Source organism: Stegodyphus dumicola, chromosome 11, assembly GCF_044657685.1.
Source record: "Stegodyphus dumicola isolate Sdum_Otavi_A_Nest chromosome 11, ASM4465768v1".
NCBI classification, from domain to species: Eukaryota; Metazoa; Arthropoda; class Arachnida; order Araneae; family Eresidae; genus Stegodyphus; species Stegodyphus dumicola.
This window is the reverse complement of record NC_140778.1, coordinates 134,556,347-134,579,921: the sequence shown is the minus strand read 5'-3', so window position 1 is coordinate 134,579,921 and position 23,575 is coordinate 134,556,347. Positions and strand designations below refer to the sequence as shown.

The 23,575-nt window shown below is 33.9% G+C and overlaps 1 protein-coding gene across 1 annotated transcript in view; it reads left to right on the top strand.

Moving 5' to 3' along the window:
• The window catches only part of LOC118205701 (protein-tyrosine sulfotransferase 1-like), a 136,721-nt gene that overhangs the window by 100,862 nt on the left and 12,284 nt on the right, over window positions 1-23,575 (top strand). The window contains exon 3 of the mRNA XM_085827217.1: window positions 17,108-17,302. Within this exon, the coding sequence (XP_085683343.1) occupies window positions 17,108-17,302 (195 nt within the window). The remainder of the gene's footprint in view (window positions 1-17,107; window positions 17,303-23,575) is intronic.

Sequence of the window (23,575 nt, the reverse complement as noted above, 5' to 3'; positions counted from 1 at the left end):
TAAACTCTCTTTTAAAAAACTCTAAAAAAGGACATTTCTTTTCCTTAAAAATAAAAGAACAAACAACTTCAAATCTTTTATTTTTTAAATCTAGCAGGGCAAGAAATTCCGGAAAAGAAATTGTTACGTGGGAATAACAATAATTTTCAAAAGTGTCTCGTTTTTATCTTGAAAAATATCGACCAGTGAAACAGCAAATTACTCCAAAGAAGATTAGTTTTTTTTCTTCTGTATTTTCTGCAATCGTTCTTTGCTTTCTTTTTCTTTTCTGAGAAGGTTAAAATAATAGGAGAGAGAACTATATATGTATACAGTATTTTACACAAGCTACTTTTGCTTGAAATAAAAAGACAGTATTTGGCAGGTTCTGTTTGGAGACAGATGTGACTTGCCATATAGATTTCTTTCTACAAAATGAGAAATATTTTTTAGTGTGTGACTATATAAAATAATTAAGTGCTATAAATTTCTTGGGAAGCCTATCTTTAAAGTTAAAATAAGTTTTATGTTCGCATCCTAAACCCAAACAAATTTAAAACATACAACTCAAAACAAATTCATGGAATATGGATACCGTTTAAAAAAAAAAAAAAAAAAAAAAAAAACTATTCATTAAAGTCAGTAGAATTAATTTTCGTGTTCAAGAGTGACGTCACATTTCATGGAGCTCGTAATAAGTTTTCCTTACAATTATTATTCTAAGATTAAGTGGCGAGATTATGGCGTTAGAGTTTGTTTTTATGAATCAGACTAATTATGTAGTTGTTTCAAAAAACAACAGTTATATGTGTTACTGAAGTTAAAATAAAAATAAAAATTATTAAGAATTTCCCGCTATTAAGCAATGCATGTTTTTCGTTTTGAAGATAAAAGCTCTGCGCTGCAAGATTAGCCACAGTCTTAGAGTTGGCAGTTTGCCAGAAAATGTAAATTAGTGATCGTCTGCCTCGAGTATGATAAAAATCTGTGAGGATAGGCATGTGTTAGCGTAACGTTAGAGTGAAGAAAATGGCATGAATGGAAGTGAAAATGGAAAGGCTGAAGTCTTTTCCGGTGTCAAAATAATAATAATTTATAAATTATCTTACGTAATGTGTCAGTGTTTGAAGCTGCTTTGATGCCTGACAAAGCCGTTTCTAAAACTGAATTTAACGAGAGGTAAATTTAATACAGAATTACTCAAAACGTAAAAGTAAATTGACTCTCACGTTTTCATTCTCCTTTTAAATCAAAGAATATTTCAAAGACAACATCATGAGTTGTGAGTAGATATGAGATTGCGTAGATTTTGTCCCAACTACTTGGGATAGTAGTATATAGTCGTTCCTGCCCGCTGATAGGCTGAGGCTCTACTGAATAAGGCATTTAAAATCCGTTGATCCAAGAATCCTTGAATTATCCAACAGGTGTGTGGCAGGAGAAAAGGGTTATAAGACAGATGAATTCCATTCCGTATGATTTTCTTGATCAAAACTAAAGCTAGACAGACAGTTCTTGTATTGTAAGGATCTTAAGTTTTACTAACGTTTATTTTATTTTAAAACTGTACTATCACTTCTTGTTTTCTACTTCCGACCAGAATTAAATGCTTTAACTTGTTTATGCAAATTGTCTTGCTAACGCCCAAGTACTTAAGTTGTGGCTTTTTGCCAAGCGGGAGAGAGAAGGAGTTTTAGGAAGCAAGCCGCTTGCCACTGTAGTTTTACGAGTTTTCACTCGGTTGCTGGTTACCTTTAAGCCGGAGGTTTAGCCCTCTTGATATTTGCAAACGTATTGTAGTTTAAGCAGCTCGGCGTAATATATACGTACCTTTTTTTAAATAAAGGCCAGTCTTAGTGCTAGGCATTTGTATACTAATTCAAAGTTAGCTTTTAGTTAGAGTTTTAGTTAGTAGTTTTTATATTCTTACGTTCAGACCACAAGTGGTTGGTCTCTGTATTCCGAAGTTCGGAAGATCCTGTAAAAGATTGAAAATAAAGGGTTTCGTATACCCTTCCTGCTTGTGTGTCTACTTCACACCTTCTTGAACATAGCTTGAGTAAGCTCCCTGTTCCTATTCAGGATCATTCATGTTTCCAACGCAAATCAAGAGAAACACAAGTCCTGACAGTATGACCTGCGTTAGTTAGATAATTACATTTTATTTCAGCTTAGAATTCATGAATGTCGCTCAACTGATGTTTCAATGGTCAGAATATTCCAGTTTCATTCTTAAATAGTAGTTATCTGAAGCCTAAGGTGATTTCCGTAAGTGAATGACAAAAAGAAACAATATTGCTTGAATTTAAAATTTTTGCACTCATATTCCATGAATCGAGTGCTATTAAAACGAAGTCAGTAGAAAGCTAAGGATACTAGCGCCATATTTGAATTTGGCTAGAAAACGTTTTGCATGAAACGGGAAGATAAAATACTCAAGTCTTAACCTTAATAAAAATTATTGTCAATAGCTAATGAAATCTACCTGTTTTGTTAAACCACTCTACTAATGAAAATATCTGCGGTGAATCTTTATCCTATTTTAAAGCATTGCGAATTCTGCTATCGACCATCACTCGTTGACCAGAGAAGTGGGCTTTTCTCTCATTTCAGGATAGGAATTAAAACTGCACAGAAACCTGGAGCCGCGCTGTCTTGTCAGCAGGAACCGGATTCGTGCTTTATTTTTCCTCAGAACCGAGGCCTGTGCGTACAGATCATACAAATACACTCTTCGACTCCAACAGCTAAACACAAGAAGAGGTAACCGCTAAACACCGGGAGAAACCTCAACGCGTAACATGGCAGATTTTTAAGTTTATATCTTGAGGGTTTTCATCATTATATTGGACTCCTACTAAAGTAGACCCCTTAGAATGAAGAAGCACCTATTTTCTTTGGATTTAATCGTTCTATCCAAATAAAAGAGCGTGTGAATGATACAAACTTATATAATTACAAACGATAATACATAGCTATAAGAAATGACATCTTTCACGTCATGTGAAGAAATCTTAAGTAGGCGCAGCTTGATCCTTTCATTTGTATTAGGCTCTGTTTTGTTTAAAGTCATGAAACAGAGTATGTTATTAAAACGTTTATTGTGTCCTTTTGCAATTAATGAACTGTAATAACTTGTTATAACTGTAATAACTCTGTGTACACCTCTTTAGTATCCATGTGTAATTTAGAATTTGTGTGTGTTGGTATGCATGTTTCTTACTTTGTATAAAAATGGTGTCACCTAAAGCGACCAGAGTTTCAGCATGTGAGTAGAGGACTACGTTATTCAAAACAAGTGGAGGACTATGTTATTCAAACTGTGAGTCGAGGAATACGTTATTCAGTTTGAGTGGAGAACTACGCATTCGGGTGTACGACTACTTTATTCAAAATTGGTTTGTGCCGTTGCTTTTCACAATGCACTGTAGGTGCCGTTGCTTTTCACAATGCAAGAAACATAGATACATTCATGCAGATTCTTTATTATTTAATTTCTTTAAATATAATGCAGGACTCTAATATTTGGTGGCAACAATTTGAAAAGTGATTCAGACTTTTTAGTTAAGCAACGCAAAATGCCAAAACGAAATTAGTAAGATGACTTCTGCAATATTTGTTAAACATTTTTGCCGTATTTTACTGATAGAAAAAGATGTTCAATTTTTTAAGGTATCGAATCGATATTCAAATTTTAAAATTCAATAAACAATACAGTTTAAAAAATTAAGTTCAATAAAGTATATTTTGCAATAGAAACTAATGAATAACAAGATATTTCACAAGCATATGTGTTATTTAAGAGCGTCCTTTTCGAACTAACTTTTCTCTGCTATTAATAAATCTAGATCAAGTTTTACGATTTTTTAAAACACACTCCTAACATTAGATCCCAAAACTCTGTTTGATCGATGCGGTAACATAATTTTCCCTCTTTTCCCTTTCTGTCGAACAGACAAGTATGCTCTTTAAAATACCGCACCACTCAATCGAATGGCGTTTTCCCTATAACCACTTGCATAAAAGTACGTATTTATTCCATTCGCTTTTCTTTCTTTTCGAGGTTATTTCCCTTTAAAATTCTCTTGATCTTTAAAAGCTTCAAAATCCCTGATATTGATCTTTTCCCTTAGAACAGCAAATAAAACGTTGCGTTAATCAAACAAGAAAGGAGTTTTGTTTGACGTCACCTGACAGCGGCGAGGAAGGAGAGTTGAGTTGCCGCCTTCGAGCAAACAATATTTTCGCGCACTCGTTTCCATAAAGGTTACATACATTAAAATATAAAATACGTTTTATTGAAATGTGGGCGATAAGTAAACTGCATTTCGCGCTTGGTGTTTGTAACGGTATATTTGCTTTTACAAGGAAAAAACTTTAACATTTAGCATATTTTTAAGAATATTAATATAAATTTATGTAAATATTTGTTTTAGAAAAGGAAAATAAAAATATATTCTCCCGCATAAATGGCTGAGCATACAACACGTTTCTTCTTTTCTGGTGGTATTTTACAAAGGTGTGTTACAAGACATGTAATTAAAGAAATCTAATAATCTGTTTTGAAATGGAAAAGAATATATTTCCTTTTAAGGCTTTGTCTCTCAAATTGTTCTTTTACTCTAAATATAACAACAATTCAAAAGATATTTGTTCAGGCAGGATTAGTATTATTAAATGTATTTAGTTATTTTGAATGTAATTTTGTTTTAAATCTGAGGCTTAAAAATCTGACTAGATTATTTTGTATGATTTGTATTCTACTAACAAGTTATATTTTTAATGGATATTTAATCCTGTCAGGCCACAAATAGTTAAAGTAAAAATTAAGGAATAAATAATATATTAATTTTATGTTTTTTTAAACAACAAACTGCGCGTGTAAGAGTGGTATTATTTTATAAAGTATATTCTGAAGAGGAAAATAACGTTTTCTATTCGTGTAACTTCAGTATTTCATTCACAGGGAGAAGATAAATGTATTTTTTGCTTTCTTAAAAGAAGTCGAAATTAGTCGATGTTTGCCAAGATGCTAAGATAAATCTTTCGCAAATGTTTTAGTTAATTTAACTTGCATTAAATAGTTTAAAAAAGTGAGTTTAAAGCAACCTTTTTCTTTGAATATTCAAAGTTATACAGTGAAACTCACTTATAACGAGCATCGATTTAACTAGAATCCGGATTTAACTGGAAATAGAAAATATTTGTTTGGTACGATGTTAAATCTATGGGAATACAACTCGTTTTTAAAGACGAAACCCCGGTTATTACGAGCAATGTTTTTATGATTCATAAAATTTCTATTAACTTCTACCTTTCCAACTCAGTTAATCCTTTCTTGTAAAAAAAACTTTAACATTGCGAAATCAACCGAAAATTAGTGACGAGTCGTAAATCCCGGGAACACTTCACGGCGGCATTTTTTTACTTGCGGAGTGATCAGGATTGAATTTTTACCACCGAATTTCACAAGCGTTATTCAGCGTATGGACAAGGGATCATCAGAAGTTTTAAATGAAACTGTAACTGTCGGAAACATTTGATTTTGATGTTTCCGATAGACGAGTAAAAATAGGAACAACCTTAAATGCTAATGTAAACGCATTCGAAGTGATACGTATAGTGAATGATGCATGGGAAAACGCTACATCAGAGCATGCATTACCTTGTTTCACTAAGGTTGGATTGGACATATATCAAGAGGGGCAAATCACTGTGGGAAAAGAAGTAGACGTCTTGGAAAATTTGGAAATGAGTAGAGAAGAATTTGGAAATTATGTATCTCTTGAAAATTATGTATCTTATGTATCTCTCGCATGTTATCATTTTCGAGGTACCTACTCCTGAGAATACTGTAGCTGAAATACAAGCTAAAAGCAGATGAAACAAATAATGAAAGCGACGATGATAACGATGAATGAGAAGAATTTCAAGCTGAAGCTGCCCCCAGTGTTCTCAGTGGCTTTTGAATGAGCAGAAAACTTTAAAGCCAGGAATGTAAATGACGATGTTTTTCGGCAATGATTATTCTCCGAAAAACAACAATGCAAGAAAGAAACAATAAGGCAATTCAAAGTAAATTAATCAGCGTCTTTTGTGCTGTACAGAAATGAAAAGTAAATAAAGTATATATAATATGTATGTAAGAATTTTTATGATTTTTTAGCGAACCCGTTTTATATGAGCACTTGGTTATAACAAGTAAATACCGCGGTCCCTTTGCGTTCGTTATAATCGAGTTCTACTGTATTAGTGTAAAGGCAAATTCATATTACCAACTGATTATGTATTTCTAACTGCATAAAATGGTAAGAATTCTAAGACTGCAATAGTGTCGTATTGTTTCAATTCTAAGATGCACGCACTTGTAAGATATATTCTAGTTTTTGCATTAAGAGCCCTGCATCCCCCCCAAAAAAAAGAGTCTAAACAAATAAAACAAATGACTAGTAAATATTTGTTCTTAATAATCGATTCGTCAAGAACAGTAGTATACTTTTATAATTTAGTGATATCGGAAAATATATTATTTCGGAATAATTAGTAATTCGAAAGTATTCTATACTTTTAAGGCACACTCTGTTTTTAGCGATGTTTATACAAGAATCAATAAAATGCAATATTTTCCTTTTTTTCCCCAAAACTTTTGTCTAAAGATTTTATGTGAGCAGTAGACTAGCTAATTTTATTTTTGAAATTGCTGAGATTTTTTTTGGACGCATAGAAATAGGGAAAAATAAGCAATAATATTTTCAATGCACAGAACAAAGAAAATATATTAAAGGAAATTAAATTAATTTAAGACTACACAGAAAAAAAATGTATTGGAAAATTAACCGATTTTTCATACGTAAGGTAAACACAAAACAATTTCAAAATAAACTGCATTCTGGAAAAAAAAAAAAAAATATAACATACCTATAGCATGAACATTGATTTATCGGAAAACAAATTGCTTTTATTTTTAAATGAATTGCTATTAATGTAGAAAATATTAATTTAATGGTTTAAATGATGATGCTTCTAAAATATTGAATGAATGTAACTATTGAGAAATAAACTACTTTTAATATAAATAATAAATAAATGAATAACATGTAAAGCATTATCACAGAACCCTAGCGTGTTCTCGGATTGGATTGGATTATTTAATTACGGCAAAGCACACGAGGGCTATCTGCCTAAAGGGAGGGATGCCTTCGTGGAGGACTTTCTAAGGAAAACTGACTCGTATACACGTTGTTACACATGTGGAAAACCACGGAAACGCCCATGCAGCCAGCCCGTTCGCGGGATTTGAACCTCAAACCGAACTACCAGTGTTCAGCGTCTTTACCGCTCGGCCGCTGGTGGGCAGCGTGTTCTTGTGCTGTAAATGGTTTGCATGCATAGCTGGCACTGAGAGATCAATGGCTCAAATCCCGGTGAGCGTAAAGTTGATTTGTCCAGTTTCCCGATTTCAAAATTAAAAAATTTTAAGATTGTACACTGGCGCCGGAACTAAACGTGGTGGGCAGTAATTCATAACCATATGGATTTAATTGATTGGTTCTGTGTCTTTCCTAATGATCTTTAAGTGATGGAAATGTAAATAATTAGCGCATGCGCCGAGCGCGCGTACATATAATGTAATAGGTTCGCACCTCCAGCTGGCAGACAGAAGATCCGGGCTCGAATCCCTTCGATTGTAAAGCTGAGGTTTTAAGTTTTCTGTTAAAAAAAATCGCTGGTAATTTCTGCAAACTAGACAATTTTTTCAAAATTTAAATAAATTTCTTTTTACAGAAGGATAACAAATAATGAAGTGACTCTAAATTTTAGGCAGTTGAGAAGAACCCGTAATGTATAAAAATTATGAAAAATAGCAACATTCATATTATGGAGTGTTTTTCTTAAAGTACATAATGATGTTACATGTCCTAATTTAGGATTATCATATTTTATTCTATAAAATTCTTAGTTATTTTTAAGCTGAATATTTTTACATTGATCTCTTTTTCAGGAAAACAATATGACATTTTACTCTTGATCGAATGAAAGCAAAATAGCAAAATTAATTGAAGGAATTTGTTAGCACCTCAAAAGAAACATCTTTCTATTTTATTGTTTTCATTTCGTGGATTTGGCTTTTAGTTAAAACAAAAAGTATAGTTACTTCATTTGGAACAAGCATTTGTTATAAGCCTCTCGCGGAAGCAATCCAGTAAAAAAAGTGCACTTCAGCGTCTTGAATAATTAAACCTGTTCTTTATTAAATAAATGTACAACACTCCATGTGATGTTCATTTATAATGAAAAAGTATTACAGCATTTTCATCTGCATACCACCTGTCATTGCAAGTTCAAATACCTCGTTTTAAACACTCTTATATTTAAAACTTTCACAGAAAATGCTTGTAGAGCAGTTTTATTTGAAATATAAAGAGCTATTACATAGTCACCTTGAAAATAACATCCACGCGATAACACCTAAACTTGCCACAGTGTCTCCTGTCCTTCTTGGAAGTAGAGTACAATTTCTGTTTTGGTATATCTTGTAAAATTAGCCTTCTAAGCTTTACCAACTGGCAGTCTAATTTTACATAACGTGTTGTATAAATTCAGTGTCAGAGATTTCTGAAGGCAAGTTTATGGTAGAATCTAGAATCTGTCTAATAGAAAATTCTAAGCATTTTCACCAAAAAATACATTTGCCAAAAGGTTGCTGGGTTCTATTCAGTTTTATTAATAGTTATTTTAATTTGTGAGTCTTTCCTGAGTTCTCTTATTTCCCCTCGCATTTTCTCGCCAGGATGTAAATTAAGTAGGTGAACAAGAGTATTTAAACTGTTGCAACCAAAAGGCTAGATGGAGCATGATTTCGCTAATAAAAGCACACGTTGCTGGTTTCTTCAGCTGTTATCTTAGTAGCTTTTGAGTCAACCTGTTAGACTAAATTGAATTGTGTAGTCTAGCACTAGATCTTCAGCTTTAAATTTATTGTTAAGTTCTCACCGCAAGTGGTGGATGCTATTCTGTACGCACGTAAGTCCATAACTTCTGTTAAACAGTTTGTGATAAATAAAAGGGTCTTTTATATCTTTTTCATGGTTATGTTTATCTTCAACGCCTGTGCGAGAATTCGCAAGGTGTAACACTTAAGTATATCTAGTTACCATTTTATGACAGCGAAACATACTAGATCCCACAAGGTTGCTGTTTATTTTCAGATGAATGGCTTCGTAGTTTTTAAATAAGACACAGCATTTTTAAATTAAGTATCTGAGGTGAACTAAAATCTGCCGATAAAGATATCATGGATATACATACGCTACGTTTCGACATCATTGTGACGAAGAATAATTTCCCCCTCTATAAAATCCTGGTTAGACTTGCATTTTATGGCGCTGTTTGCCAACTTGTACATTAGGAACGTTCGAAGAGAAATGCGTTTTTGTTTTTGAGAATTGTATATTAAATTTTTTTCGTTATTGGAAAAAATAAAAAATATAAAGCCTTTAAGAGTCTTATGCATTTTCAGTAATTTGCATAGCCCAGTCCAATGCATGGATCAATGCAAAGCTAATCAAAGAATGGTTATTTTTACCATTCTGTCCAAGCTTTGAAAAACTAATTTTGAAAAACTTGGCCTTTCTAGCAGTTCTAAAGCTTAGAAATTCTAACCACGGAGGTTTAAGACAGCTACAGAACATCTTATGTTTTATAATACTGCATTAAGAAATATTAATATATCAGATTTTTAACCAAATTAGTGGCCTCGATACAACTTAAGGAGTTATTCAGATCTTTAAATATAAATATAGGAATTGATTTGTGCAAAACTGATTACAAGGTTTAAATCAATATGAAAGATGCAATTTTTACGGCTGATATTGATTGGAAGCATGCAAAGAACCTAACGTTGTGATAACGCTTTACGAAAATTGTTGCCAAATGGTACGAAGCAAAGTTCTCTCGAAGAATATAAAAATATTCATGTTCCAGTGATCAACCACTTTTAGTCAACCAATTTGAGTTGCTGAAAGCAAGCTGAAAATTTTTCTTTGAAAAATCTATTGATAACGATTTGAAGAAATAAAATTATTAAATGAAGAGAAATTGATAAAAATGAACCAACAATGGAAGAGCAAAGGAGCTATATTATACACTCATGTCCATAAATTAAGGATAATTCGGAGTCACGCGGAAATCGAACTCTAAAATAAATATATCACCTTTAAAATCACTACACACATCTACAAGAATCATATGCAAATTTCAGGAAGTAACCAGATGACTCCGATGGTACGTCACAATGACGAGAGTGTAAAAGAGTGATATATAAGGAATACAGGCAAAGAAGTAAAATTGTTCGCAGGCGCTTTATAAGCATTTCAGTGCAATAACCGAATAGTTATGACACAAAGGAAGAATTTGGATGATTTTTTACGTGGGAGAATTATCGGATGTCTGGAATGAGGGCTTACCCAACTGGAAGTATGAGACGAACTTGGAATTGCCCAGAGAGTCATCTCCAGGCTTTGGCAACGATTCCAAGATGATAGTAATGTGAATAGACGTTACAGCACAGGTTGCCCCAGAGTTACAACGTCGAATGAGGACCGGTATTTGGCAGTTACTGCCAAAAGAAACAGGCGGAGTACAGTCTCAGACCTGTCTCGTCAGCTCTCTTCAGCCACTGGTACGACAATTTCAAGGCAGACCGTGTACAGACCCTTAGGGCCGATTGGTCTATATGCTCGTCTGTCAGATGCGTTGCACTTACTTCAACTCACTGTCGCCTGCGGTTAGCCTGGAGTAGAGAGCATGCATTGTGGACACCGCAACAGTGGGCTTGTGTCATGTTTTCCGACGAGTCCAGGTTTTGCTTGCAGTCTGATTCTCGCCGTACTTTCATATGGAGAGCTCCAGGTACCCGTTACCACCAAGAAAACATCATTGAACGACCACGTTACGGTGGTGCAGGAGTGCTCGTTTGGGGTGGAATTATTCTGGGTTCCAGAACTGACGTTTGTTTCGGGGCGCCACGGGCGCACAATTTGTGTTTATGGATGACAACGCCCGTGCTCACCGTGCAAACATCGTAAGCGAATGTCTTCAATCGGAGGATATCATCCGTATGGACGGGTCAGCATCCTCACCGGACTTGAATCCAGTAGAGCACGTGGGGTATATGCTTGGCCGACGAGTTGCAGCCCGTCAACCTCCTCCTACATGTCTACCGGAACTTCGGAGAGCATTGCTTTTTGAGTGGTGTAATATCCCCCAAGATCAGATCGATAATTTGATACTCAGCATGCCTAGGCGTTGTACGGACTGTATTGCATCGTCTGGGAGACATACAACGTATTAACAATCATACCAACCATGTAATATTGGTTTTTTGTAAATAGGTTTTTTTTTTTTTTTTTTTTGTAATTTGCTCGAGGGAGAAAAAATCGCTAATTTTTTTAATAGTATCAAACATATAGCATCTTTTTTTGCTATTTACCTTTTTTTTTTTAATAAATAAGCTTTACAAAAAAGTCAAATTTGTTTTGCTTCTAACTCTTCCTTTGCCTGATTTTGCATTACCTTAATTTATGGACATGAGTGTAGTTCAGACTGGATAGAATCTGCAGTAGGGAGGATAATATGGTAAGAGACGATGACGAATAAAACATTTGTGAAAATGTCTGTGTAATGTTAAACGCTTTTGAGAAATGATTAGTATCATATTTTATGCACATTTGAACATTTATTTGAAAAGCTTTAACATAATGATGAATTCAGAGCAAAACGTTTTAAATGTAATAAAACAATGAATAAGTTTATTTGATAATAATCCAGAACCCTTTAAACATGTTTGCAAGATTACCATATGCAATTATTTTTCCATTCCTCAGTAAAATCAATAGCGCGGAAAAAAACACCCCTTTGCGGCATACTTGGAAAAATCTGGCATCGCAAAAGTCCTGAATGTATCTGGCATTGCAAAAGTCCTGTACTTGCAGAGCATGCATATTTTATTAATATCATTTATTGCATAGTTTATTAATTAAGGCTGTTCTGTATTTGAATAACGTTTTACCTCATATACCCTTCTGTATCTCACAAGTATTTTAATAATATTATGCGATTTATGTATTTATTATTATTACACTGAAACGCATTTATTCTCAAATATTTCACAATTAATAAATTTTCTGATGTTTCAAAGTGCAAACTGATGATATTTGCAATCAGAAGAAAAATTTTAATTTAACTCTTATTTCTATTTAATTGTCATAAAGACCAAAAAAAAAAAAAAAAAAATGTAATGTCCATGCCAAACTAATATTAACTGTTTTTAAGAAAGAAATTAAAATAAACTTTCTTCTTATTTATTTGCAGTTATCGGAAACTATTTAAAAATTTTATGATTGACTGATGAGTTAATATAGCTATTTTAAAATTAATTACTTGTAAAGGAAGAAAAAAGATTTATAAGTTGTAACTAATCTAACATTTTTCAAGTTTAAAAATTTATAATTAGGCTGCAATGACCTTAAAATAACCTATAATTGGGTTGTAATGACCTCTAATTCTGTGACGTACAATAAAGGTCAAATAGTCCCTACAACTATACGAAGTTAATAGTAACGAGTATCCTAAAACAGATGTTAGTTTATTCGTTTATTCGCACTGTTTGCGACAATTCACGAGAATTAATGAAATTTTTTAATAAAATGAACAATAACTTTAATTCTACGTATCATTAGGTTAAGTTAAATACTGTAACCATCACTGTAAATAGCTATTTGCTATAACTTGGAAAAGCTGATGAAATGTTTTCACAAAATTAACAGTTCGCGTCTAACCACCAATAAATGAACCAAAAGTTTGCTAGAATTGTCTTGCCTCATATTTTACTTTACTTTCAGGGAATTATTTCCTCAGTAGCTGTTGTAAGAATAGTATCTGGCGTAACGTAATAAATTTCTACTCAGTTTTTAAAAATGGAGTATCATTTTTTTAATAACAGAAGTAGCTGCTGCTAATATTTAATAGAAGATTGAGGAAAATCTTAAAGAATAAGGCACTGAAGAAAGTGATAAATGATTCAAGCTCGTTGTATTACCAGTTGAATTATTAACGCATGCAGCTTTGCAGAAGATTTCCTATCTTATTTAATGGAAACTTCAGAAGCATTATAGCAGTTTTTAACACAGATAAAGGCTTTAAAAAAAGAAATGGCATTTAGCTTTCAGCGCTTTTATTTTTTACTAATGCAGTTTTTAAGTCCTTGGTTCTTTTCTTTCGTCTTTCCTAGCTTATTTATATTGCAAGGAAATTGCTTTTATACACGAGGGAGTTTTCCCAAAATTTACTGCTTTTCTTTGAATTTCTATCAACTGTTGCAAAATTTATCTCTTAAATGTTATATCTTTTCTTCCTGGTTTTCTGTGTCTTATAGTTACAGGAAGAGATAAATGAATTATGTAGAGGTGACATTTGTAAATCGGTGCAGTGTATTGATAATTTATCAAATAAATGTATATAAAATAATATGTTAAATATAATGTAAAAGTAATAAAAAAGTATAATAATAAATATAATAATAATAAATAAAAAAGAATAATAAAAGTGTAATAATAAATATAAATATATTCAATATATAAGGTAAAATAAAAAATCTGAAAGCTTACAGATTTCATATTAAGCCCAAATAAGTTTTTTTTAATGTTTTGTGTCTTACCTTTATTTATTAAATATTAAATTCTTCGCTCTTAAACCGCATAAAATTCAATTCAACAGAACAGCATATCTTTAGGATTTCCGATAGACAGTCTCGCGCGCAGGAGATAAAAGTGTTTTTTTTTTCGTGCAGTGTTGTCATTTCTCGCTATGAAATCGCTCAGTTTGTTAATCAAAAATTCGTTGAACTTTTATAAAATATGAAATAGATAATAAAACAAATTCGAAATTCAAAGTTGGGGCTTTCAAATGCCCATATTTGGGTAGATGATTACGTTATTCAATACTGGATGGTTCCAGGTAGCGTCGTTTTTTCACAGTGCGAGAAACATAAATACATGCATGCAAATTTTTCATTATTTAATTTCTTTAACTATAATACACGGCGATAATATTTGGTGGCAAAAATTTAAAAAGTGATACGTCATTTATAGTAAACCGACGCAAAATATCTTTCGAGATGAATAACCGTTCTGGGCTAACGCTCTTTGGACTATTTTCAATAAAAAGATATATAATATAAAATAATATATTGCATTTTTAGTAATTCTATATTAGATATTTAGTAATTATATATGAGATATATTGCAGTTTTGATAATTATATATCTGATGGGTAAGTTCTATTTGCATAGTGACTTATGGCAGTTAGATAATGAATAAAACATTGAGGAAAAATTCTAAAATTTTAAACCCTGTCAATGGAGCTTTGATTCATTAGTATATTCATCAAACCAACTTTCAAATTTTAAAAAAGAATCGAGCCAATTTGCGAGTACCTGGAATTTCTGAGATATTCTGAAAAATGTTTGTAAAAGTTTGATTTCCATTGCAAATGTTCTTTTCTATTCAAAAACGGCATATTCGACGAGAACCAGTTTTAAAAACTGAAAGATGCTTCAGTTAATGAAAAATTTTTTTCCTTTTTTCGTAGCAGAATTGGACAAAATGTTTTTCATTTCTTTAAAGAACTTTTCTGTATCATTTTTCGGATTTCTTCGGATTTTCTAATCATTTTTCGAGTTTCTGAATACTAGCAATTTGATTATCTGAAATTTCTTGAATGGTTGATATGCAGCTGTTAGCTTGAGGTTCTTCTGAACAATTTACACATTTCAGTTTTTAAAATCTGGAGCATGGTTATATCCGACAGGCTGATGTTTAAAATATTGGATGTTATCATGAAGAGCCTTTTTATGAATTCAAAAATCAAGCTAATGGATTACGTTATAAATTTTTCTAATCTTATGGTTATTCGGAAATTCTGCAAATTAAATCTGGTTCTTTTCAATATTTGAGCTTTTGTTTATATTGAATCGATGTTTTTTTTTTTTTTAATTTTTAAATTAATTCATACTGCACTCTTCCGTTTAGATTGATTACTCTTTTATATTCTCAAGAACAGTATTTCCATCTAGCATTTCACGACAGAACGAGCGGTAAAGAATTAATTGTTAGAAATATTACATTCCATATCAGCTCGATTAATTTATCAAAACATGTTTATAATTGCTAATTCAGAAGACAAACAACAAAAATCAGCGTTATATTTGCAAAATTTCCACAGGACTAGTTTCGATGGTTTTACCGAACCACCATCCTCAGCTGCAAAACCGCAAATGAACAAGATAGGAAAAAATGATTAGATAAGATAAGAAAGCCTGGACAAGAATAAGCAAGTGGAGGATGGTGGTTCGGTAAAACCATCGAAACTAGTCCTGTGGAAATTTTGTAAATATAACGCTGATTTTTGTTGTTTGTCTTCTGAATTAGTATTTATTCGGCGTGTTATTGTGTCTTAATGTTTATAATTGCTTTATAAGTTTTCAAAAATTGCAAAAAAGAAGAGAAACAATATTTACTAAAAGAAAAACTGAATATGTTTTATATCCCAACAAAGGTTTATTTATGAGTGATTTTTTTGGGCTTAAAAGGGACATTAGTCCCAAATGGGAGATTAAATTAATCTCGAAACAGCGTTTATCGTTGAATCACTATAAACGGCGTATCACTTTTCAAACGTTGCCACCAAATATTATCGCCACCAATTATTATATTTAAAGACATTAAATAGGGAGAATCTGCATGAATGAATGTATGCATTTTTCTCGCACGAAAAAACGGCGGTACCTAGATCGAGCCAATAAAGTTTGAATAATGTAGTCTTCCATCCCAACATGGGGAACCTGAGCGCTCGAATTTTGAATTTAGAATTTGCTTTATTATTTGTTTTATACTTTGTGAAACTTTAACGAATCTTTAACGAATTTAACAAACTCAACGATTTCAAAGCGAGCAGTAGCACCACTGTACGGGGGAAGGGGAAATACCTTTTTTTATCTTCAGCGCGCGAGATTGTCTATCGGAAATTGCAAAGGTACGTTGTTTCTTTTAAATATTTTGTGACTTTGCTGTTGAATCAAATTTAATGTAGCGTAAGCATCAAAACGTGATATTTAATAAATAAAGTAAATACACAATATGTTAGTAATAAAAAGACAAGAAAAAAAAATCTTTTGTAAACCTATCTTAGTGAGAAAAACTGAACATTGATATTGTGAACAGAGAAAAAAAAACTGGAAAAAAAAAAAAAAACCCAGAAGGAGGGGGGGGGGGAAACCAGAAAAGTAATATGCCAACGCTGCATTGGAAATTCTAAACATGAACTGCTATGTTACTTTTAAATTTTTTTATAATTTTGCCTCAAAATGGATGTGTTCGGATTGAACTACGGTGGTACGCATAATGGAACTTAAGTACAACCTTAATATATCAAAGATTTTTAAATACAATGTTTTGTTTATATTGCATGTATTCTTTGATTTATACAGTTATTCATTTTACGATTTGCTTCCATATACTTTGGATTTTAAAAAGGTTTATGAATCACAAATAAATAAATAAATAAAATAGAACGAATAAAGAAAAAGAAAAACATTTTGTAATACGAGGTAATTTACAACAAATCTCATGAACAGGTAAATGTGGCGACATTAAGTAATTTATTGTAAGAGTGTTTAAAATTCTAAAAATGTTAAAATATTTTCTTTAAGAACTGTTACGGAAATATTGGTAGCATTGGAAAATAGCATTTAGCTAGAAAGCAGTGAAATCTCATTCACGAGACCATATAATGTGTTTCTTCGATTATGTGACGCATTGTTCAGTATCCCCCAGGGGGAAAAAAACTTTGTTTATAAACAAGCAAAATAAGCGAAATAAAAACTTTAGAATTTTTTAGTAATGTACCTCGAATTTTTTAACATTATTATATTTATTTAAAAATTATTTTAATCATTAGTAATCTGCGATCCGAAGCCACAGTGTACATCATCATATTGTCTGTAATTGTTGTATTTAATTTTTGAGGAATCGAAACGCCTATATATTCACTAAATTATCTTTTTTTTTAGGTTTTGGACAGTGCAATTGCAGCCTTCACCTTAGAAGTCATTGCTCGTCACGGGGATCCAGCTTCCAGACTGTGCAATAAAGACCCCTTCACACTTCGCTCTTCCGTTTACCTGCACAGCCTCTTCCCCAATGCCAAGTTCATTCTCGTGCTGCGAGATGGACGGGCCGTTGTTCATTCCATCATATCAAGAAAGGTAAGAAAAATTACATAAAATCAGTGTATGGTTTGGGAATACTAGAACTGTTTCGAACAAGTTGTTACATTGCTAGTGTGGTCTCGTCCTCCGAGTCTCGGTTCTATTAGCTGGATGTTCATAATTGTAGGGATGCACAGTTACTTGGATAGATACGTAGACAGTTAGCTGCATCATTGTAGGGATGAATAGTTACTTAGATACTCATTGTAGGAATGCACAGTTACTTAGATAGTTACTTAGATACTCATTGCAGGGATGCATAGTTACTTAGATACTCATTGTAGGGATGCACAGTTACTTAGATCGTTACTTAGATACTCATTATAGGGATGCACAGTTACTTAGATAGGTAGACAGCTGCATCATTGTAGGGATGCATAGTTACTTAGATACTCATTGTAGGGATGCACAGTTACTTAGATAGTTACTTAGATACTCATTTCAGGAATGCATAGTTACTTAGATACTCATTGTAGGGATGCACAGTTACTTAGATCTTTACTTAGATACTCATTATAGGGATGCACAGTTACTTAGATAGTTACTTAGATACTTACTGTAGGGATGCACAGTTACTTAGATAGATCGGTAGACACTTACACAGATAGATAGGTAGACAGTTACTTACACAGATAAGTAGACAGTTAGCTTCACGTTTATACGAACATACTGAAGAATAAATACGAGTAAATAGACAAAGGTACATAGGCAAAGAGATATATGTAGATGTGTTGCTAATTCTGATAAATAAAAGAGACACATTGTGACATTATTTAATTTATTATTCACAACATCTTTGATAGAAGTTTCTCAAACTTTTGATTTTTTAGCCGTTACGTATCATAACATTTATTTTTCCAATCAAACCCAAGAACTTATTTTTTATTTTTGACAAAGCTAAATAAGAAATACAGCGTTGCCAATGAATCCGTTTTCCTTTAAAAATTATTAGACAGGTAAATAGCTTACATTTATCCCGTGAATATAAATAACATTTAACTGTTAATGATGATTTGACAACAAATTTTACATAATATAAGTAGACTTGTCCTCCGGTTTTTTCCAGTCGCTAAGTCACATCCTTCCACAAGTCTTTCTTCTCTGACGAAGATAAAGTTTCCGAAAGAGTTTTAACTTAGAGGGAACTTTTCAACCAGTTTCCCTTTCTGGTATGTAACCGAAGCCTAATTTTCTGTACACGATACAATCATTAATAACTGTTTGGAAGAAATTCACATAAATACCGAGCCTCGTAACTCAGGCTGCATTACCTTAATGATTAAGACAGCTAATTGATAAAAATGCAGAGCTGGATCAACCCCTCTCAAAGACGACCATCTTATGTGTTCAACTGATTTTGTTTTTCCTGTTGGTGGTTGCCATCTTTGGTGGTATTCATTGAGAGACGGGAATTCCATACCGAGGTATCCACCATACTGGCCAACTTCAGAGGTCAAATACTGGTCAGTTTCAGAGGTGGTCATCGCGAGAGATTTCTTTGTATTTGCTACAAGTGAAAATGAGTAATCTTTGTAGATAATATATTCAAAGAAAACTGTATTACTCTTGCGGGCGAGCGGGTTCGTAAGAGATTGAATACACTCACAAACAATGATAGTTTAATAAATTATATTTTTTACCAAACGAAACACTTAACAGTTCTGGAACTCTCCACAAAAACACTCTTACAGCTCTTCTCAGTATCACAGAATACAATCAATAGTTACTCTTTAAACTACGAAGTTAAACACAACACAATGCTAAGCGCATCCAAAAAGGCAAAGCCCCTATGGAGATCTCTCAATACTCCGAACTCAAGCTGAACTAAACAACTGAGAACTCTATGCTCTCACTAGTCCTATATAGTTTTCTCCCCGGTAACCGAGAATACTTCTCAAAGTTACTGGAAGGCATGTGAGGACCGGATATGGTTACATTACAGGAATAAATTACATTTATTCAATCCCAATACCAATTACACTTATACAGGGACCGGACCTAAATGTCACCAAATGGCACAAATTTGGCGACTTAGCGATATCTTGATTATTTACCGAGATAGCTATTTACTCAATGTCAAATAGACTTGCACCCTGTAATATTATTTTTCCGGTAGAACATCGCCTCTTTCAAGCATTTCGTGTTGCATTATACAAAGAAAAAAGAAAGAAAAAAAAGCTACAATTTCACTAAAGTTAAATTCGAAATATTACATTTCCATTACATAGACGAATTGAAGTGATAAAATTTAGTCACTGATTTCATTAAGTTATAATTTGGAAAGAGCTTCGTTAAATTAAATTGGAAATGGTTTCGTAAAGCTCCGTACATTGCCGTACATATCTGATTGAATGTGCGGGAATAAAATCGTACCAACATCTAATCTGCCAGTACGAAAGATATAACAAGTAGCAGTATGGTATTGTTACGAAGTGTAAAGGCGCGGTAAGATAGCTTCCCCGCAAAGTAGTTTTAGGGTTGCTATAAAATGGCAAAGGAAGGCAAAGTTGCCATATTTGGCGAGAAATCGCCCATTTGGCGACAAAATTGGCGATATACCATGGACGGTAGGAGAACCTTCTGGAACAAATTCTTAGCCCAGAATGTTCTCGAACACCAGCCAAAAGCTATATAAACCCTGCTGATACGCGGAGAGTTAGTTACGAGTTAGTGTGTGTCTCGTCTAGCGAGTCAATCCCTGAGGAGTCGATTGAGTTGACAGCCGGGCAGCGAGTGCCGAGTGGGTCGTCGAGTGCACCGAAGGAGTCTCTTAGTGTATCGCGGTTTGTGCATCGTCGAGAGAGCTCCTTGAGCTCCGAGAACGACTGAACTGAAGAGTCGGGAGCTGTGCTCGTGTGTCGTCGAGTGCATTACGAGTTGTAGCGTGGAGAGTCTCGAGAGTACATGGAGTTCCGAGAACGACCTAGGAGAGTCGAGAGCTGTATTCTGATGCTTTGCAGTGAAGCTGTCTCCACCGGGATAGCCTGATAACCTGAAGGCTGAGTCGCTGATTGTTCCAGCGAGTGTATATAGTAGATCTCCGACGACTGTAAAACGTGACTTTGGAGTTGTCCTGACAATACTTGCAAATAAAGTGTGTTTCGATACTTCTTCAAGTGTCGTCGTTATTCACTCCAAATCCACACGAACCCCGTACGAACGTGAAGGAAGAAAATTACGTAACAACTGGTGTCAGAAGTGGGATTAACGAGTGAATGCCAGTGACCCGCCTGCAGAAGAAAGCCATGGCGGAGGAAACGAAGACTTTGATGGACTTCTTAGCCGAGATAAAAGCCGGATATGCTGAGATATAAGCCGGATGGGCTGAGATAAAAGCCGGATATGATGAGTTAAATGCTGGATATAAAAGGATAAAAGCTGGATATAAGGAGATGACAGCTAAGATCAAAGCCGGACTAGGAGAAAGGCCGATGAGAAAAGATAAATGGCGGCCAAGAAATTGTCCGAGAGCAACTCCAACAGGTGAAAGTCGTGCTTCCGGAAGAAAGCGGAGCCATAAAAGAAGATGTGGAAATGAGAGAAGTAGCATCTGAAGAATCAAAGGATGAGGAAAAGAAGAAAGTAGCTAATGAATTGTCTGAGAAAGACCAAAGCATTAAGGATGAAATATCTAACGGGAATAAAGAAAAAAAAAAAAAAAAAAAAAAAAAAAAAAAAAAACGAAAACATGAAGACATAAAAGACAGGAAAGAAGCTTTTGATTCTTAGAAGAAAATGAAAATGCGACTGTTAAGTTCGTCAAAACTAATAGTGAAGTTACGAAGTCTCAGGCAACAGGTGTTGAACCATCTGTGCACATGTGATGAAGAGATGGGACAAGCTGATGTGCAGCTTAAGCACTGCGCTCCAGTACTGCAAGAACATTCACCCACTTCGCAAGCTGGGTGTGTATCTCATAGTGCAGATTTTGTAGACAAGGATTTGATTCTAAACCTGGATACTTGTGTTTGTGAAGAATTGGGTTCCATCCATGACTCTGATGCAGAATTTGGAGCTGGTTCCCAGGAAACGAAGGAAAATAAGCATGTACCATCTGCTAAAAGTATCGCGGTGAACTATACACGTGATGTGAACAAACTTCAGAGTAGTGAACAAACTGTTTCAGATTTTCCCGTGGAGGAAAATTCTGAAAGGACTGAATCTTCAGACTGTGATATGCAAAACAGAAATATATCTGAAAACGGCAGCGGAAAAGTATTTGACCCGAGTATAATTTAGTGAATACACTGAGACTGAAATTCATTCAGAACTTTAATTTGTATAATTTAAAATTGTGATGTGTTTAATTTGTGTATATAATTTGTATATAGTGTAAATATTTGTTTCTTTAGTTATGTTATCTGTATATTTTATTACCTTTTGTTTGTATCGAATTTGGCTTCTGACGAAGGGTTGTACTGCCCGGAACTTGCAGTCCTTGGGAGGGGCAGTGCTACGAAATGTAAAGGCCCTGTAAGATAGCTTCCCCGCAAAGCAGTTTTAGAGTTGCCATAAAATGGCAAAGAAAGGCAAAGTTGCCACATTTGGCGAGAAATCGCCCATTTGGAGACAAAATTGGCGATATACCATGGACGGTTGGAGAACCTTCTGGAACGAATTCTTACCGGTTTAGCCCAGAATGTTCTCGAACACCAGTCAAAAGCTATATAAACCCTGCTGATACGCGGAGAGTTAGTTACGAGTTTAATGTGTGTCTCGTCTAGCGAGTCAATCCCTGCGGAGTCGATCGAGTTGACAGCCGGGCAGCGAGTGTCGAGTGTGTCGTCGAGTGCACCGAAGGAGTCTCTTAATGTATCGCGGTTTGTGCATCGTCGTGAGAGCGCCTTGAGCTCCTAGAACGACTGAACTGAAGAGTCTGGAGCTGTGCTCGTGTGTCGTCGAGTGCATTACGAGTTGTAGCGTGGAGAGTCTCGAGAGTACGTGGAGTTCCGAGAACGACCGAGGATGCTTTGCAGTGAAGCTGTCTCCACCGCGATAGCCTGATAATCTGAAGGCTGAGTCCCTGATTGTTTCAGCGAGTGTATATTGTAGATCTCCGACGACTGTAAAACGTGATTTTGGAGCTGTCCTGAAAATACTGGCCAATAAATTGTGTTTAGATACTTCATCAAGTGTCGTCGTTATTCACTCCAAATCCACACGAACCCCGTACGAACGTGAAGGAAGAAAATAACGTAACAATTGGTGTCAGAAGAAAAGTAAAACGCAACAGTATGAAACAAAAATTGTCTTTTGTGACAATGAATGTCTTTTATGATGGGAGCAAATATTCTAAATAAGAATTTACGTGTAGCTTCTTCATTGTATTCTGGTTATGATGTTATTTTACGTGACCATTCGCATTAATGAACGGTACAAATTGCGAAATTTATCTTTCTAGTCGTATTGTTTGGGAAACTTTTTTTAAATTTATCTTTCAAATTATAATTCTCATTCCCCGCGCATAACAAAATATGAGGTATAAAAACAATGCCGCATTTCTTGCTAATATTTATCTTTAGTTTATCTGAAGTGATAAATAGGCATAAAATGGGAATGTATGCACAGAGTGCGGGTGGGAGCTAGAAAGACGACGGCCCTAACGCTTAACAAATAAATCATAAAAGAAAACAATTAGGTTAAGGAATCCTGTAATAAGTTTCTGAATGATAATAATTAATAATTTTGCTTTGCTTATATATGCAAGTTCAAACATATTTACTGGGGTTACAATTAATTTAAGAAAGTCTTTTTTTTTAATGTTAAAGTGTACCAGTACATGATATTTATATTTGCTTACTGCAGCAGCAAGAAAGGAATTACGCAAAAAAATAAATAAATAAATAAAAATATAAAAATAAAAAAAATAAAAAAATAAAAAAAATAAATTGAAACAAGAATTTTTTTTACGTTATCTCTGTTTAAATTTAATTACGAAAGTATGCCAGAATTGTTTTTTTACGCAAAGGTGAAATTCGTTTTCGTAGCAGTGCCTGTGATTAGATTAATTATGATGAATAACGCTGGGATTTAATTAAATGTTCATGGTTCTGTGAATATATTAGGAACTTACTGCTATCATTGTTTACATTTTTTACTTTATAAATATTCTTTTTTTTTATTTTGCTGTACATCACTTTATTCTGTATTCTCGCCAACGCATTCTTGCGAAAAAAAAGGGAATTGAAACACATATAATAATGATGTAAGTGAAGAAAAGTAGTCAACATATCGATCGCAAGGAGTTCAAGGTAAATGCCAACAGCAGTT